Source organism: Anticarsia gemmatalis, chromosome Z (assembly GCF_050436995.1).
Source record: "Anticarsia gemmatalis isolate Benzon Research Colony breed Stoneville strain chromosome Z, ilAntGemm2 primary, whole genome shotgun sequence".
NCBI classification, from domain to species: domain Eukaryota; kingdom Metazoa; phylum Arthropoda; class Insecta; order Lepidoptera; family Erebidae; genus Anticarsia; species Anticarsia gemmatalis.
The window spans coordinates 15,203,625-15,223,636 of NC_134776.1; the positions used below are offsets into that span (position 1 = coordinate 15,203,625).

The following is a 20,012-nucleotide window of genomic DNA, read 5'->3' on the forward strand; positions in this document are numbered from 1 at the left end:
TATTAAACAAAAATAAAATTTCATATTTTACAAATTATTTCATTCTACTAGCGATAAACCAATCGCTGTGAACATTGCGTGGATCATGACGTGAAAACGAATGACGGAATGAAGTTGATCCGAATGATTGAAATGTCAAGGAGGTTTTATTTATTTCGGTCTAATTGCTATTCCTGTCTTTTGTTACTATTTAGAGGTTACTGAAAAGAGTATTCTATTGAAATTGACTACAAATGAAAGAAAAAACATAGAAGAATGGACTAAAAAATAGATTTGAAAGGAATGGCACCGATTTCTCATTTGATAAATTTTATGGAGTGATACAATTGAGACGTTAGAAGGATCTAATCTAGATATTTTTGGAGTCTATCAGTTAACTTACTGTTCCAAGTGGTGCATAACATGCCTGTAATACCCGGTAGTAGCATTTAACCGTATCAATAAATATGAATTGTTCAAATATAAATATCGTACTGAATACATGTCTCAAAGCAGATTTAAATAGTGGACGTAAATTCCTCAGCGACATTTATAAAAATTATATATTCCTGAATCAGAAATGGGGTTTTCAATCTAGTTGTTATCGTTATTTTCGAGTGTCTCAGAGATCTCCTCAATCTCTGAAAGATGGCCTCACAGCTTTACCTTCACCACAAGAAGTAAGTTCTAAAATGTTAACATTTCATTTGTTACACTTTGTTATTGTATCTTTTGGACCACTATTTTACCACAGTGAGGCAGGAGAACTTGTAGTTTTCATGATCTGATGTCCAGATATAGTTTAAGCGATATAACAGGATAAATGTGGCATTTTCCCTTACTCTATAAACAAGTTTTACAGGCTAAAATACCTAGCTTTTTACTATGACATACACACATAATTTTAAAACCATTATTCCTAGATCCACATCTTCTAGGACTGTATAAAATAACAACTATTTATGTGATTACTACAGTCAATATTTTTTTTATTTACAGGTTACAACAATACTACGTAAAAATGAATTCAACAAAGAGTTTGTATCAGGCTGTGTTAAATCCTATGACTCTAATCAGTTGGCCTCTAATAATCCCATTGAAGATACGAGGAGTGAAGCCCTGTGCAAGATGACCCCAGGTGAAAAGAAATACTTAGTTCATAGTTTTTACTGTATTTTTCAGAATCATTGAAGGCTAGTTTCCCAGGCTCTGGGTAAGAATTGAACAATCGTTCTGATATATGAAGCCACACCAAATGTTTGAAGTAAGACTGGCCAAAATCCTCCTGATAAGTTATCCAATACTTATTTAGAAGTGTTGTATTGCCATTAGTCAACCTATTGTTGTGATTAGCCTAGCCTTGGTTTGCTTATAATTGTTTTACTAAAATGTCCTCTAATTAAATAATTCATATTTCTATCTTTCTACAAAGAATAAAAGTTAAGTAGTTTTATAGTCTACATGCAATAAAATATCTATTACAAGAAATACATAATTATCATCCACATAGATCTCATTATTATGTTTGCTTGCTCAAATCTCAAAAAATAAGAATCCTTGTCTATGTTTATTGAAGGTCATTTACTATTCATGTATAGAGTTAGTACAACTCAAAATTTACATTTACTGCTTAGCTGCAATTTTCTTTTGTTTGTTCTTTATACTAAACAAATAACCAAAACATCTGTTTTAATTTTTTTCAATGACAAGTCATAGTAATATTGTCTTGAAATAGTAGGTGTGAAAACTTCTATGTCATTCATTAGAACAGACATGCCATTTGTGTTGTGATTCAGCTGTTTTACTAATATATTAATGTATGGCTATCTACCCAATGTCTAGTCCATATTTTATTTAGAAAATCTGCAAATTCTGTACGCAAACAAATGCCTGAAATTGCATCAACAACTTAATAGGACAAAATCTGTGATGATCTTAAAAATGTTATTATTTTCATATCCAGACTAATTCATTACATGCACACATATGTATGTATGTGATTGTAATTTCTTAATTTTGTGTAATCTAACTAAAACTTAATAAATAATATCTATCGAATTTCTGTCCTACATTGGGATGTTTTAATCCTTGAGTCATCTCTGGCTATAACTGGGCTGGGCACATATAAATAATTTACTGACAGAAAATATTAGGTATAACCTGATCTCTGAACCCATAAATGCAAAATCTTTTGCACATTGTTCACAGCATTGTACAGATTATTCTAGAAAGATTTCTGTAAATGATAGCCTCTGACCGATAAGACCATCCTTTGTATAAATTGCACATTGATACTATCTAATATGTATGTGTAACCTTTCACATACCATTCATGTCATTCTTGACATTCTATGGAATTCTAAAGAATAATAACAATGTTGTTTGTGTTAAATCTAAGATAACATACAATTTCTTATTTGTAGGTATGTTGATGGGTGTGTACGACGGTCACGGGGGTCCTGCATGTGCTCAAGTGATATCTAAGAGACTCTTGACGTATGTGGCAGCAGCTTTACTTCCGGCAGAGAAGCTCATGAAATATAAGGAAGAAGCCACTAAGGAAAATTTACTGGAGACCTTCAATGACCGGGTTTGTTTCTTTAAATAATATAATTTTTATATTTTCTCTTGCTGTTCAACTCTCATGCAAAACTATATTTACTAAGCAACCTAATTCTTTAGTTCTTTATGCTCCTTGCGATTATTTCTATTATGCTGCTAGCCAAATGCGAAAACATCAATCTTCATGGTCATGAACAATATTCTTCTAATTTATTTTGTTTTAAAAATTTTGCTTGTTTAATTTGTCACCGTATCTTATGCTGTTGTTTAAAATGTTGTTATACTTGATTTTGTGTGAACCACTGAAATTAATTCAGTTGAATCAATTGCAGGCGGAAATTGTGGAAGACTTAAAATCGAAATACGAAAATAGCTTTAAACAGTACTTATCCGAACTTGCGGAGGCACCTAAAGAAGTCAATGACGTAAGAATAGCTTTAGAAAAAGCTATTTTAAAATTAGATAGTGATTTATCAAAAGAAGTGATCGAAGCTTACGATAAAGAGAGTGCTATACATCCTAAAACGTTATCGGTGGCTTTGTCCGGCGCGGTAGTGTGTGTTTGCCATATCGATGGACCCCACCTTCATGTAGCCAACGTCGGTGACTGTAATGCGGTGCTAGGCACTATGACTGAAGACAATGAATGGATAGCTAAAAAAATAACAAAAGAACACAATGCGGAAAACTTTGACGAATTGAAAAGAATCTGGAATGAGCACCCTGAAGAAGAAAGAAAGACAGTAATAAGAAGGGACAGGCTACTCGGCGAGTTAGCTCCTTTGCGCAGTATGGGAGACTATAGGTACAAATGGAGCACGGAGCTCCTGAGTAAACTAGCAGTACCTTTCGTTGGACAGAAAGCGATACCGGCAAACTACCACACCCCACCTTATTTATCCGCGGTACCTGAAATTTTCTACCATAGGCTTACACCGAAGGATAGATTTTTAATAATAGCTTCGGACGGCCTGTGGGATATGATGACACCGCTGCAAGCAGTCAAATTGGTCGGCCAGCATATGAAGGGGAAAGTGTTTTTCAACCCGCTGAAGCTGCCTCGTAAAAATATACCTTTAGGAGACATAAACGAACTGTTGGTGCATAGGAAGGAAAGTTTGAAGAGCAAACCGAAGGACAGGAATGCTGCCACACATTTGATAAGGCACGCGATCGGTGGCACCGAGTACGGGGTAGATCATTCTCGACTGGCGCACTTGCTGAGTTTGTCGCCGGACGTAAGCCGCATGTTCCGAGACGATATGACGGTCACGGTGGCTTACTTCGACTCGGAGTTTATTCGGCAATGTCCCTCGTAAGGTGTTAGTTTGACTACGAAGTGCAGTGCCTTCTTGTTAGGGTTGTATCAGAATGGGAACACCATTGTAGTAAACATAAAAATAAAGAAAAATAAACTAAGCAATATAATTGAATTTGTTGTACATTGGCTACAGTGGTGTCCCCAGCACTATGTTCTTAAATTAAAGGTGTCTTAATCATTGATGTATGTTATATTGTGTGCATATTTAGGGTATATTTATTGTTCAGTTTAAATTGTAGTAGTGAAATTTTATTTTAGTTATTTATTTTAATTACAATGTAGTACCTCAGTTACTTATTAATTTTAATTATCCGAACAGAAACTTAATTTTCGATTACATAGAGCAGTAAAGTTGAAGCAATATTGTGGGTTGGCGTCACAAATTCCCGGTGGAGTTGTAATTCACGTTGTGATGTTGATTGGTTAGTACTGTAGTACAACGAAATATATCGTAATGCTTTTGTGATTGTATAAACGTTTTGTACATAGGATAGGTGCATGGAGGCACAATAGTAAACTTGCCCACTGTTGAGTGTGGTTATAACGCACACAAACTTAGTCCACTGCTGTGATAGCTATCTACATCGAGCAATATTTAAGTGTTTTAAGTACTTGTGTGAAGCTATGAGTAGCTATCGATATTTATACTTAATTAATTAGTGTTGCTGTTTAATTTAGTTTTTGAACTGGTATTATAGGTTCAGAGGCTAAAGGACAACGGCGGACAGGCGCACATATTGGTTAGTATCGACCTAGAATATATCGCTACATTTATTTCTCAATCTCGTATCTGTAGGAATAAATTCATCACCAACTGGCGAAGTCTTTTAATACCATATTTTTTTTTAGCAAAATCGTGATATTTGATAGTGAAATGTAAATTTGTAACACATGATAATAAGAATTTTATAGACAATACTTTACACATTTGAGATTTTGAATACGAGGTTGTGAAATAATTGGTGCGACAGTTTAAAATACTTAGTCAACATTGTACCTTTTATCGAGTTGTGTATAAAATATTTAAGTAGACGTTAATGTTACAAAGCAAATGTAGCTTTCTTACAAAATAATATGACTTAAATTTCAATGAAATAATTAATATAATTGAATGACATGTTTTCTTGCTTTCTTCCCGTTTTATCAACTATTTTTGAATCGACATAATTTAATTTCAATTTTCTGTGTACTTGTGCTGTTTTACTATTGTTTATTATTCATTTTTATGTTGTTAAATGAAGACAAAGCTGTAAGCTGCTATCTTTGTGCTTGTATTTATGTTATAGGTAACCAAAAGTTCAAAATTATGTTGTAGAATTTAATTTTATTGGTATAATGATTCGATAATAAAGAAAATAATTGATCTTTTTGTCTTTGTATTAAACATTTCCTTGTTCATGTTACACACCAGAATGAGATACCTATTCATAATTTTCTATAATATTTCTTAATTACCAAAGATAATTATACCATTTAATCAAAGCCTTGGTGACATGTGTTGTACATAATATATGACTGATAATTAAATTCTGGGTTTGACCCAAGGTCAGCAGCTATGGGGTTTCATAGTATTTACAACCTACGAAAAGTGTTCATAGGCCATTTACTAGCCTCCTCCTCTCAAATTCGTCCTCGTGCAAAATTTTCCCGAAGTAAATAGTATCCAGTTTGAAAACAAGACAAAATCTTACAGTAGTTTCAGCGTGATTCCGCAAGAAACATCCCAACCTTTTTTTTTATCCTGTACTGTCCTAATGCTAGGCAAAAGCCTCCCAGTCAACGTTATCGTCTGATTGCGTATCCAATTATTACCAAAGGCATATAGATAGTAGCGCCAGCGTTTCTTGGGTCTGCCACGACCACGACGTTCCCCTGTAGGCACCATTTGAGTGCTGATCCGTGCCCATACAAACTTTAGCATATATACAGGGTGTGGCGTAAATAATGGATAATCCTTTACCAGCGGATGGGCGACCACCCAACTGATCTAAATATCAAAATTTACCTCTGGCACAAGTTTCATAGTTTTTGAGATTTTGGCCATTTTGTGTGTTTTTTAAGAAAGCGATTTAAACTCGTTCTTTTTAATGCTGTGATCACAATTTAAGGCTTTTTTTAAATCCGTTTTTTGCAAATAAATCCTGAATAGATGCGCTATTGAATCTACAATCTTGTTTTGTTATTACTACTTGTTTTTTATTTAAATTATGCATTCAAAGTTGAATTTTATAATCTTTCACAACATTTGTGCAACTTTGAGCACTTGTGGTGAAAAAAAAATGTATGGTGGCTTTACTGCCCACGCCATAAATAATTTCTAAATTTTATTAGAATTCTAAATTGGTATAACATGCAGCATTAATACCGATTATTGTCAAAATATTACAACGAACTTAAATTATTAACACTTTTGCCGGTCGACTAATTTTATTTTATCAGCGCGTTTAAGCTAAGTTTGCTTTCAAATATTCATGTTTATAGGGTTATTACACTATTAAAGATTATTTAGATGATAAAAAAGCTTGGAACTGTGCTGCTTCTACCAAGTCTATTTCAAAATAATGTATAACAATTTGATGAAAAATGATTTTTTTGTCAACAGAGTAGTTCTCTTTAGATTTCTAATTATTTTTATTATTTGAATAGTATTTGTGTTTTGTATTTCTTTTTTTTTCAACACTGCTCACAAGTGTTCAAAGTTGCACAAAAGTGTTGAAAAAGTATAAAATTTTACTTTGAATGCATAGTTTAAATAAAAGACAAGTAGTAATAACAAAAAAAGATATTAGGTTCAATAGCACATCAATTTAGGATTTATTTCCCAAAAAATTTAGCCATTATGTGTGTTTAAGAAAGCGATTTACGCTCGTACTTTTTGGTGCTGTGATCACAAATTAAGACTTTTTTTAAATCCGTGTTTTGCAATTAAATCCTGAATAGATGTGCTATTGAATCTAGAACGCGCTTAGTGTGAAAAAATAAAATTAGTCGACCGGCAAAAGTGTTAATAATTTAAGTTCTTTGTAATATTTTGACAATAATTGGTATTAATGCTGCATGTTATACCAATTTAGAATTCTAATAAAATTTAGAAATTATTTATGGCGTGGGCAGTAAAGCCACCATACATTTTTTTTTCACCACAAGTGCTCAAAGTTGCACAAATGTTGTGAAAGATTATAAAATTCAACTTTGAATGCATAATTTAAATAAAAAACAAGTAGTAATAACAAAACAAGATTGTAGATTCAATAGCACATCTATTCAGGATTTATTTGCAAAAAACCGATTTAAAAAAAGCCTCAAATTGTGATCACAGCATTAAAAAGAACGAGCTTAAATCGCTTTCTTAAAAAACACACAAAATGGCCAAAATCTCAAAAACTGTGATACTTGTGCCAGAGGTAAATTTTGATATTTAGATCAGTTGGGTTGTCGCCCATCCGCTGGTAAAGGATTATCCATTATTTACGCCACACCCTGTATATTCGAGTACCTTTTCATGCCTTTCCTAAAGCCATCTATGGTTAGACGCCACAAAAGTATGAATAGCGTGAGACGCTATATGGGCCATAGATGGCGTTCTACCGATAAAAAGATATTCCCTCGCTTAGCTACTCGTCACTAGATGGAGCTTAGCACAACACAATAATTTTCGTATGTTCCCCCAAAAATTAATAAGACAGGGGTAGGAAAAACTAATTATTATTTACTGAATAAGTTTTTCTGAATGCACGTTACTAGTAGTTAGTACCTACATCATTTTTTGGCCATGTTACCGCAGCGGTTCATGTTAAAAGCGCTACACCCGTTTTGAGAATCGAACTGAGGAAGTTCCTATTAACACGTTCGCTGCCCCTGACGCGTATGTGCGTTTTGTAGAACGCACATACGCGTCGCGGGCAGGGAACGTGTTAAGTGTAACACACAGTGTAACATTTTACCCTAAAGTGTATTAGAAATACTATTTCGTATTCTCTTTATATCCGGTATATTCGGTTCATTCCGGTGATACTTACCTGCGCTGAAATGTTCAGCTCGGTTTGTCATTCTTGAGAGAAATGTTAGGTCAGCCATATTGGACAAGAAGCAGTCTGTTGCAGATGGGGCTCCTTATGTGAATTTTGTTTTAAGTAACATACCACAGTTGTTACATACAACATTTTTGCCTCCATGATACAAACAATACTGTTTAAAAACAATGGACTTAAGATTAATTCTGATGCAGGGAATCTTAACGAAGGGGAATGAATGGAAAGCTTTTGCGAAGGGGAAGGTGTTTCAAATAAGTAAAACGAATCAAATTTCAACTTCGTTTATTATTAATCATCGTTATTATTAAAAGTGAATATTACCATAATATCTATGAAAGTAGGCGAATAATAAATTACTATTTACATAGACAGAGAAATGTAGGTATTAGAATAAATAACGTAGGGTTAGCGGTGGTAAACTGACAGGTAGAAAGTGTTCAATAGCATGCTATGACATAGCAAGTGCTATTTGTACCTTGAAGAATGGTAGTGACTAGCAGGTTTTATATAGCCAAGTGTTCAGCTGTTATCTAATCATACATTAGGTACAGCTTACCACCACGTATAAAATACAGTCAGGGAACAATAGCTAGGTAAAATGTCCACAACGAAGTAAAATAACTACTTAAATTAATACATAAACAGATGACAAACAAATACACGAAATACAGAATAGATATTAAGTAGGTATCATAAGTTAGTCTATGAAAAATGTTATTATAATGTCCAATGGAGTTCCTCTATATACGAAGATTATTTAACAATTATTGAATGTAAGTAATATTTATTTTGGAAAATGTAGGTAAATAAAAACGAGGTGTTCGGGTACAAAAATGTGTACCTAAGCTCCTTCGTGATAGAGTAATGATCTAAAATGCCTAGGTGCTTTTATTCAATAAGATATTTCTCTCTTTAACCAGGCACAAGAAATTCGACTTAGGCGCGTAATTTTGAATCTAAAACAATGAAGGTACCTAAGTCTACTGGTAACTTAAAATACGAAAACAGTTTCCCGGTGAACTGAACTAACAAGTTGGAATGATAATTATAATTATGAGGAATAGACTTACGTAAAGATTTAAATATATATCTAATAAAGTTAGGTACTATTATTCATCATCGATCTAGATGTAAATAGGGTTGCCCAGTCGTCTTTCTGTTTAAGGGAAATTCATACATTTGACAATGAAGCAAGTTTGATAACATTAAGTTTGCAGTATCAGCAGGGCGTCTCTAGTTTCATCTTGATCGTATCATAAAAGCCAGCAATGAAAGTTACACAATATTTTAATTGTCAAGCTAGAAAAATAGGTAGGCTTTTGGAACGTTAAACAACTACAGAAAAATACTAGTTCTAGATAATACTTATTTCATATGTGAGATTAATTATATGATAACTATTTTAACTTCAGCGATATAGCATACAATCAAAAATCATCTGTGTAAAGGCCTGGATAACTCAGTCCAACACCAAATAGGCAAACGTGCCACATAGTGCGAGTAAATACTCGTGAAACATCGATATTGTTTCAAATATATTTAAGCGGAACTAAGTCATAGGGGCTGAGGTTAAATTACTTAACGTAGAGGTTACATGGAAAATAATTATAAGTTATAGGAGTACATACTCAAATAGAAATGAGTGCTTATTACTACAAGACTAGAATTAAACGGAATGTGTCTAAAATTAATTTTATTCGCATTTATCGAAACACAACAGGTTCATAACTGACAGCGAGAAGTGGTGCAAATGAAAACTGTGCTAAAAATTATTACCTTTCAACTGTCGGATTCAGCAGCCGTGGATAAAAATCAATCATAGATATAGCGATTAAAACGCGGATTGTATGATAGCAAAACAATTTATTTGATAACAAGCGCTGTAGGTATGAACAACATTGTCAACAGTCGTCGATCTTGAACCCGCTACTTAATTCTAGACGAAATGCACAGCCCGTGGCGAATTACCTACTCTAGTTCGTTCGAACAACGCATCTTAACGTCTACAAACATCGTTGAAAGACATCAATTGACACGTGATTCAACTCTACCGTTACAAAACTTATCTAATTTGAAACGGACAATGCCATCGCAAAATAGCAGAAAGGTTATAATTCGCAAAAAGTTCACATAATTATGTATATAGAAATACATTACATGTATCATAAGAAATTTAGTTTACTTTATAAGCAAAAGATAACAATTAAGTTTGTATAAAGCTGTAGGTAATCTTATACGATAAGTAGATTCTTAACAACTACATTAAGTTGAGAATAGCTAACGGAATTATCCAAAAATCCTCCAAAATATATGTTTTCAGAATACGCGAAGAAGGATGGAGAGAGATGTAGATATCTCTAGACTTTAAAGAGTAATTTGTATAGGTAGTATGTATTTGGCATGACGATATAAAGATGAGTGCTATCCAAGAAATGCGTGCCGCAGCGACAGCCGCGGCTCGGCCACCGAGAACGTGACGATCGTGCTATAACTTCAAAGTTAAAATGTATTACACAAACTACAATAACTACTTCTGCTCTAAACACATGGATAACTTGTAATGAACGAATATGAATAAATACAATAAACACATATCATTTATTTGTCTCTTGATAAAACTTGCCGTAAGTATTGCGCTAAAACGCGTCGCGTTTGTCTCAACAATCATCATCTTTTACCGTTACTTACACTATGTTTTATAATTTCTTACAATTTCACATTAATCGTGTTCGTTACCGAAAACATTTTTACCCCTATCGAATTGCTTTTCCAATTTTCTTCTACATATTCAAAATAAAATACTTAGTCAGTATTTGACTCAACGCTTAAATCTTAATTTTATTAATTTAAATTACAATTTTTCATAAGTTTCAAAATGTTGCATCTCGTTTTTGAATATTATGATAGACGCGTGAAATTTTAGTTATGATAAAAACGTCATAATTCGTTTCATGGCTTTGCCAAAACTGCACATAACTTTATGAGATTTTAATATTAACCATGGGGCTGTAAAAACCCAAAACGCACGTACGCCAAAAATTTCTATAATATTGTCATAAAATGCAAATTTAACGTTAATGGGGCGCAACACTTAAAAAACTAACAATTTTTCAACAACAACAGTAAAGTGATAACGTTATGTCTTGACAAAACGTACGTAAAAATACTAAAAGTTGTTAGCGTAATACCTGCAGCCGTCAAGGGCCGACAGGGTGGCGTGCGGCCAGCGCGGGCCCGTCCACTGCGCGTACGTCGCGTACGTTGCGTACAGTGTGCACGCGTGTGATTGTACGTCACACGCGCTCGTGTTAACGCCGCCACCGTTATGAATCTTGTAAGCTTCCATGTTGTATCGGGTTGTTGATGATGTTAAACATTAGGCATGGTTTATGAATGTTTCAAATCGTCATTTCTTCATATATCTAGTACATAAGAGTACTGGTATCGAAATCAAAATTTGCATGACCTCAGCCGACCGTGGTCGCCGATCATTCTCTCGCACGGATTAACTTGTGTTCAAGTGAGCGAGGGCCCATTACACCAAGTCTAGTTAAACTTCATTGAGTAGGTATGTATTCTTATTATGTTTCAGTTAAAGTTCTCGTTCGTGTAGGTATCAGTATGTATGTCCGGTAACTGTTGTAAGGTATTCATCATTTACTTTAAGAAGAGCATTAAATTTGCCAACACGAAGTGGATGGCGAGGTTTTGTTACACGTAAAACTTACGTATTATCTATACAATGTATATTAATATTACACCAATGACAGAAATAATATATATACAATATATCACTCATAAAATATATTAATATACTAGGTTAAAATGCGTAATTATATAGTTGTAATTTTACTCCAGTATTTTATGTTTTTAAACGTCATTAGTTCAATTAATTTGATTTTACTATTTTTCGTGGTTGAGAAATCTGTGTTAAGCGAAACGTTAGTACATTGATATTACTTTTTATAAGTACAGTCATGGCTCTTTGAGCAACTGAATTTTATTTGGGAAAAACATGTGGCTGCCATAGTGCCACTGCTGACGGGAGCGTACCATATATTATTTCGTCACGACCAAGAGATTCGTTTAACATTTTATTACAAATAGTTGCGCAAATCACGGTGACCGTTGTACTGTGCCTGTACTGTAGGCTAGACACACTGTGACGTCACAGAACCGATAATATCGGTGAACACTCGGCGCCGTCTCTATCCTCGCCGCATCGTAACTAGTACAACTACTTTAATACATTTTGTTTACAATTAATTCCCAATTATTGATTCATCATGACGTTGTATATACTGTTACATATGACGGTATTAACAAGCAATTAATCACGTGAAAATTATTTCAGTTGAACAATAGGATATCAATTATATCAATAAATTAAGCCTCGCTCCTGGCCCGGTATTCATATTGGCAAATATTACATAAATTTATTTCGTTAACCGTAATAATGTTGTCCGTCGTCTGATGACTTTAAATTAAACGAAGATTGTTATAGATCTAATACAGTCTAGAATACAATAACATAGGTTATATTATCAATATTGGTAGTAATCATCACATAAATGCATCTATCCCTAAAACTTTTAAATAAAGGTTACATAGACAAACATACAATTTATAAAAACATCTACATGTGAAGGCTTGAGTCAAACTAAACTTCAAACAAAATAACTGAAAATTAACGACCAGTATCTTAAAAGACTACTGGCGGTAAGGAAATAGAAAAGAAAAAAGGTACTTAGAGGTTTAGCATTATAGCAAAAAAAAATGCTGCTTACTTATGAAAGGTGGATGAACTTTTTTTTAAATTTTGAAATATTATTGATCCAAATGTGTATTATAACTCTCAAAATAAATAAAGTACTGCTGTAAAATTAAATGGACCGCCTTTTTACAAAACTTGGGGCCGATTGCATCAAGTAACGATTACAGTAACTGGCTTGTAAAACTAGCTGATAAATCTCCTTACTATAAAGATATTATAGGTGATTCGTAATTGGTCATGTAGACCTTTACACACACACACACTCTATCGCGCGTTCTTAGGAGCGTACGGGATTACGCACGGGAAAGACGGCGTGCTCTTCGCTCGCGATTTTCTTCGCGGGCTTGACAGATGAGCGCGGCGCGTGGTCTTTCCTTTCCCCTTGCACGCCCTTTATACGCACGCTCTTTCACGCGCGATTGTTGTATCTTGCGCGATAGAGTGTGTGTGTAAAGGCGGCCAATGAATTATTACAAATGTAGTACAAAGCGGTATTGAATGTCACAAGTACCAACTTAAGATGTTAATACTACTTTTGCTTTCTAAATAATATAGAGATTTGACGGCTTGTTAATCGTCAGTTATTTGTAAAATTACCGGCCTATAGTTCTTTGATAAGCACGAGTTAGGGTGCGTTTCCACTGAAACGAAGCTTCTGGACCGCAAATTGACTAACGACATAGTGTCATTGGTTTATTCGCAGTCCGCTACACCCCGCTCTGTGGCTCCGCTTTAGTGGTAACGCACCCTCGGCCGTGTCCATACGAATGTAACATGTAACATAGTAGTATAGTAACATAAGACCGAGGTGTTTCATCTAGAGCACCCGTTCCCGCACCTAGCCTTACGCACCTATATTTGACAGGTTCTCTTCGTGGACCAGGCTAGGTGCTATTCAAACCGGTGCTCTAGATAGACTACCTCATAAGACCATGTGTAACGTAAAGCGAATTCTTTGTATGGACGGTACAATGACCATTACAAGTAATGTTCGTAGTACCGTCCACGCAGAGAATTCGCGCTACATTACACAACAGATACGATTACGTGTTACATTCATCTGGACACGGCTTTAAGTCAGCTAGGCTGACATTAGGAGCCAGTTTCACAGCTTTTGGATAAGTGTCGGATAACTTAACTGAAGGTTAAATTGACAGTATGAAATCTACTGTCAATATTTCCCTTGGAAAGCGATACGATACTTATTCAGATGAGGTGAAACCAGCTATTTATCTCGTGTTTATACTTGCATTTTGTAATAAGACGTTCAGTAGACTCAAGCCTAAATAAATTTACAAAGTCATGCAGACGGCGGAATATGTAGGCTCCTTAAGTAAATGTGAAGTCCGGCGAGAGGATGACCGTAGATTAATCGCCTCCAAGCGATAACGCCTGGACAATGCGCGGGTCGGCCTTGCTGCCCTCACGGAACTCCTCGAGGGTCAGGCGGTCGTCGTGGTTCTTGTCCATCTGGTCGAAGATCTTGTCGACGCGCTTCTGAGGAGTGTTGTCATCCTCCGGCTGAGGTGTTTGACCCTGGGGACGGATGGTATACGTGAGAGACAACGAAGAATGAAGAATAAAGACGGAATTTTCTTTCAAAGTCTTTATAGATTGTTGCATTTAATTCTATTACCAACTTACACAATATTTGAAGCTTTGATATTGTATTAGTCGTGTGTAAGCCAGAACCTAAAAATATAATAATGATCTAAGAATCATTTTCAAGTTTCTGCGTTCATAAAGCATTATAGCATCTAAATAAATTGGATTGACAGTGAACAATAACTGCTATTAATATTCTCAACCAAAATATCACCAGAATCGTACAAATATAATTAGATATAAAAACAAACCGTAGATTTGAAAGGCTTCATTAAACGAGGGGATAAATTGTAAAGGCTAATGAAGGCTGATAGAAACGGTGATTCCGAGGTTTCATAGCCGTTGTTGTAAAGAGCACTATGAATGGAGCTGAATGGATGCGCCTCAGGTATTGCATATTAAACGTGTCCCAAGTAATAATCAAGTTAGACCGCCAAACTCCTGCTTATTCAGGTGTTAAACATGTTTAGCTTTACAGTGGTTGATCATATTTTGCTCAGGTTTGTAATTGAGTGCTGGCGCTTTAAATATTGTACGCGCAGTTTTGATTCTATGCACGTGGAAAGCACATTTAAGTCAAATACAGTGATTGTCAAAGTCCAGTTACTGAATTTACCGTCGGTTCGGAAGATAGACTTGACGACAAAAATCGGCTATTGAGTTTTCCTCTAAATACCTCTATTGTCTATCTATTAGTATACGTTATCAATTAAAGTCTTGAAAGAAAAGGGTTATAGAAAAACCAATTAGAACAAGATTTTTGTCGAAGAATAAGGTGTCTGACTACACCCCAGCAAGAAAAAGAAACGATTTTATGTATTTATGTACATACATTGGTGGAAACATAGCCGTCGTAGATTTTCAATTCACACAATACTACTAACTTCTTTAAAGTATAACGGGCGTAAAGTTGTAAAAAAAGGTTGATCGTAAAACAGCCAGCATTACCATACTAGCAACACGCCGCGTCTTATTTGGCTGAGTAACGGCCCGAGGCTTGCTTAATTAAAAGGATTTCCCCGACTACTTTCATAATTTACTGAATATCTTTAAGCAAAACTTTTTCCGTATTACCTCCTTCGAAAACTTTCGACGAACGAACTAAGACGATACAGAATGTGTAACTTCATGGATGAAAAATTCCACTTTCAGATATTGAAATACTCTAATACTTAGTTACCATTAATCTATCAATAAACCTAGTTTCTATTTAGAATGTCCGGTTATATTAAAATTATCAATTTTAGGCAATGGAAATAGAATCATTAATATGCTTTTTATTGTTAAATTAATAAAGATAATATTGCTTTAAGATTATTTGTCGAACCTCAACTTACTTAGAGTTTGTGGAAAATATAAGTTATGTAAGTATTCTACACAAAACCGGAGCTAAGGGTCACCAAACGAAGGAGATGAAAATCAAAGAAATATCGTACGCTATATATCTATGTATCGTCTATGACGCAATAGTTACGATGGTCATCATGTCTTTACCTACACCTAATGAGAAATCTATGTACACGGATATAATACCTGTGCAGTCCATAATCAGAGAAAATGAAACCATTTTAGAGTTGTATATTTGCGTCCGTTGTTTGTAAAAAACTCCGCAAAGTAACATGAGCATTCTTGTCGTAAAAAAGTTTATATCAAGTAGGAATACGCACCACCATCTGATAGATCGCGTCGACTATGTTATACATTTCGTCCCGCGTGATGTACCCATCGTTGTCAACGTCGTAAAGCCGGAAGGCCCCTGTAATTTATATTCACCAATTAACCTACATTTTAGAATTTCATCCTACTAAACAGCACAATAATTATTGGGACTTGCTTTTAATTAAAACATGCTAATAGTTGCACAACTCCTCTCAAATTAGACTTAAAATTAAGACTACCTTTTCAAGTGTTTTCGTTCTAAGCTACTTTAAAATAGTTTAGCTTTAAAAATGTTTCAAGCTTCATTAGAATGGACAAATTCTCGCTCGTTTTTTAAGTGAAGGGTCATTTTGGGCGGTGTTCGTTTCGATAATTACAGCCTATATGTCGAAATAAAAAAATACTTTATCGCGTGTACTGCAATACCAGTAATTACAGCAGAGTTTTTTACACGGGAAATACGTATGAATCACTTACAATGTAGTTTTTCGTCAAGGTTTCCCCGTGACGTCACCGATAACGCCCGGATGAACTCCTCGAACTCGATAGAACCGTCCTGAAAGGGAGGCAGATAATTTATTAGATGCTTCGCTTATTGAACAAGAGAATCATGTTAGTTCCGTGGAAGTAACACGCTAAGATTTTGCTACAACGTATTTTTCTACGCTAGTGACGTGAATTGCTGAGCTTAATAGGCGTGATAATGCTCTTACACGGACGATTAGATGTGATGTGAACTCCTTTGTTTCTCATTTAGGTCATAGGTCGCATAACTGCGGACCTATTGCAGGTATTACAAGCAATCGGAAGAGACTACGGTTCAATGACCTGTCAAATTGTTGTATAAACTGTGCAATGGCCGGCAAACGCTTTAGCATTAACATTTCACAAGTGATATCAAAATTGCATAAACTATATTCAATCGTTTCCATGTCCTATGTCATACAATTTCACAGCGTGCCTTCAGTGAAAATTAAATACCTGTTTAACTTTTGTTTTTTAATTCGACAGGCGACACATGTCAAGAATAAAGCTACGTTGCGTTTATTTGAATTGTACCAATTTAAAATTATTGCATTATATGGGTGAATTCTGTGTTCAATTATTTCATATGAATTCAAGTCCGTATTCTAAAACAAGAATCCTTGCGTGTTTTAAGTCCATGCAAATTATGATAGGATTTTTATATCAAATACAAATTGTTTTAACTCTTAATTTCAAATAATTTATATCTTATATTATTTACCATTACTCAGAGAATAATAAACGTCAGTATCAGAATTTATTGTTAAAATATTGTGCATCTGGCGTCAGTTTAGCGAACTTTAGTAGTTCAAAGCGGGGCCAATTAATTCTGTGACATCAGCAATATATCTATTTTAACGAAGTTTCTAGACCGTGAGATCTACTGACATAATCTGATGAATATTGAACACTGCACTCATCTGTTACCTAACTAATGTAAGGGCCGATATTTTGATCTCCATTCAGAGGAAAGTCGGTCAAAATATGTTTAGCATCGATCCGCCACAGTTTTCTCTCATTATAATACCTACTATATAATATTTCTGTTAGCTAAATCGTCCGAAAAGTAGATATATTTCAATCTACAACGAATTTATTACAACTTAGATGATTAATTTATAAAAGTTTCGCACAATAAGAGAATTTGAAAAGTTAATAAGACAAATGGGTCGCTTACATTGTTTTCGTCGAACACTCGAAAAACTAGTGACGCGAACTTGCTGGGGTCACCTTGCGGGAAAAACTGTTTGTAGATCTTTATAAACCCCTGAAAATTGTAATTTCAAGTTTATATATAAACATAAAACATTGTTTATTAGGAAAGTTGATTGAATTTCCGTTCGAGTTCACGAAAACGACAAACAAATATTTAGAAGGATAAACAAGCTTTCCCATTGAAATAGAAGCTGTAGAGCGACAAAACAAACATCACTTTTAGCTCTTTTTGATTCGGTTGTTGTTTCGTCCGCCGTTTGGGCTAGTTTGTCCAAACACTGGTAATTATCAGATTGTGTTTCTGTGCTTTACTTGCCACAAAGAGATTAGCAGAGTGCTTAACTCGTGATAAACTGTTTATTGTTTATTGGCAAACGTTGCTATGATAACTTTTAACGTAAGTATTAACGTGAACAGTTTAAGGAAGTATTTCTAGCGTACCTGTTCGGTGAGGAGCCCGTTCGGGCAGTCCTTGAGGAATCCTTTGTGCCTAAAAAGATGTAATCCAATTTAATTTTGTTTATTTGAGACAGGGAATAGCAAGGATAGAAGTAAAAGGACGTGTTGAATTGTTTCTATGGACTAGTCGTAATACATACCAGAGGCGGATTTCCTTCTCCGTAACTGTAACAAGGAGAAAACAACTATTAGTATATAAAATAGTACATAGCAAATGGTATACACTGATACACATTCGACTCTCCTCTGAATCTACGTAAGGTAACTTATTTTAGGGAATGCAAAGTTCGCACTTGAACATGGATGCAAAACCTAACTCTATATAATCTGTGTCTAAAGGAATATCAATTTGATAAATTTACGATTGCTAGCATTAGTAAATTGGTATAATTGAAGAGTTTTATTTAGTTGAGGAAAGCACCAATCTCTGCGTTTTCTTTTGATAGTATTTTTACCGTTTAGTATGCAACAATGTAAGCTATAAACGAAACAATAAAACTTTGCCGCACTGAGATAAGAACGCGTTGAACTGTGATCAGTAAATCAACTACTGTTTTAATTTTATTATGAAATATTCTCAGGGAAGGAAGAATTTATTTGCTGCTACAAGTCTTTTAAATATATATTTTGCGCATTTCTTGTTTATTACGGTTGAAGGTAGCTTTTATAGGATTTAATAGGGTCCAAAAATGGTGGGCCCCAATTCAGTTTGATTGGATTTATAATACAACATTTGAGGACTTCATCAATCTGCTCTATAACAGGAAACAGCCACCTTTTGTTTTTTAATCAGAGCGCATGCATCACTCTTGCCACATTTGCGCGAAACCTTATCTAACCGATTCCGACAAATAATTAAAACCTTCTTCTGCAGCTTCTGCTGTATTCTGACTTGGAATAATAGTCATATGCAGCCTCTATTGGTAAAATAACTTGCGGTAGTTTTGAGTAATCACCTTCATTAAATTTGTTCTATCTATGCTATAGTTTCATGATTACAAATAGAATATTATTCTGCCTTAATTCATTGATTACTAAGCTTTTAAAAGGAGTAAGCCGTGAGTTTCTTGCTGTTTCTGCTCACGGCAACAGCTTTTAAGAAACAATGGTAGATCAAAAATCTTATAACTATTTCAAATACTCGAAAAAATGTAAAATGTGTGATATTTTTGCATCAAATAACAATACAAAATAGTAATATTGTATACAAACAAATACATAGAACAGATACAGTATTTGCATTGCTTGAGAGGGTTGGGAGTACTCGCGAGATCTCTCGGAATTCATTTCATATTCGGGTGACAATTTCACGCCGAGTTATTGTCTACTGTTTTAAAGGTTTACGTGAAAATAGAAATGGTTGTGGTTTATGTTAGTCATTTTAAATACATATTTGATATAAGTTAGAAGGTAGGTACTACTTGTAAAAAATCTAGTGTTTTCACGAAATGAGGTTTTGACTTGATTACAATGTGGCATTACTGACTACGTATAACTTACTATACCTCCTTAGGGATTAAAAAGAACCGATACGATCGAACTACTTAAAAAATATAATAATATTTGACTCACGATTATTTAAAAACGCACATACGTACCTGCATGTTAAAATAAACCCCTAATGTAAACGTTCTTATAATAACTACAAAATATTCTCTTAAATAGAAGACAAATACCATAATAAGAAGTAATATGAACATACTGTCGTAAAATTAAAAGCAATGAATATAATAATCACGTCCCGACTGTAACTATGTTCGGAATCAAACGTACAATTGCAAACTATAGTATATGATGGGAGTCCACGTAGCGACTGTATTTCATTGCTCGCTTCGTTTCTCATGGGCCAATCTTTCTTACGCAGATGGTTCAAAGAAAA

At 34.5% G+C, this 20,012-nt stretch overlaps 2 protein-coding genes across 3 annotated transcripts in view; one reads left to right on the plus strand and one right to left on the minus strand.

Moving 5' to 3' along the window:
- Window positions 1-140: 140 nt before the first annotated feature.
- Pdp (pyruvate dehydrogenase [acetyl-transferring]-phosphatase 1-like protein, mitochondrial) lies at window positions 141-5,221 on the plus strand. The gene is made up of 4 exons (XM_076134919.1): window positions 141-659; window positions 979-1,117; window positions 2,403-2,569; window positions 2,874-5,221. The coding sequence occupies exons 1-4, from the start codon at window positions 447-449 to the stop codon at window positions 3,858-3,860; spliced, it is 1,506 nt and encodes a 501-aa protein (XP_075991034.1). The 5' UTR covers window positions 141-446; the 3' UTR covers window positions 3,861-5,221.
- Window positions 5,222-8,161: 2,940 nt separating this feature from the next.
- LOC142986315 (frequenin-2) overlaps window positions 8,162-20,012 on the minus strand; it is a 222,229-nt gene continuing 210,378 nt past the window's right edge. For both annotated transcript variants that reach the window (XM_076134762.1, XM_076134761.1), the window contains 6 exons: window positions 18,274-18,298; window positions 18,116-18,164; window positions 17,637-17,726; window positions 16,412-16,490; window positions 15,943-16,031; window positions 8,162-14,206 (listed from right to left, as the gene is read on the minus strand). In XM_076134762.1, the coding sequence (XP_075990877.1) occupies window positions 14,039-14,206; window positions 15,943-16,031; window positions 16,412-16,490; window positions 17,637-17,726; window positions 18,116-18,164; window positions 18,274-18,298 (500 nt within the window). In that variant the 3' untranslated portion in view covers window positions 8,162-14,038. The remainder of the gene's footprint in view (window positions 14,207-15,942; window positions 16,032-16,411; window positions 16,491-17,636; window positions 17,727-18,115; window positions 18,165-18,273; window positions 18,299-20,012) is intronic.

Excerpts from the sequence above, each read along its gene's own strand:
- Pdp (XM_076134919.1), top strand. The coding sequence starts at position 447 with ATGAATTGTTCAAATATAAATATCGTACTGAATACATGTCTCAAAGCA. Across the intron at positions 1,118-2,402 it reads CCTGTGCAAGATGACCCCAG|GTATGTTGATGGGTGTGTAC; the intron begins GTGAAAAGAAAT and ends TCTTATTTGTAG. Across the intron at positions 2,570-2,873 it reads TGGAGACCTTCAATGACCGG|GCGGAAATTGTGGAAGACTT; the intron begins GTTTGTTTCTTT and ends AATCAATTGCAG.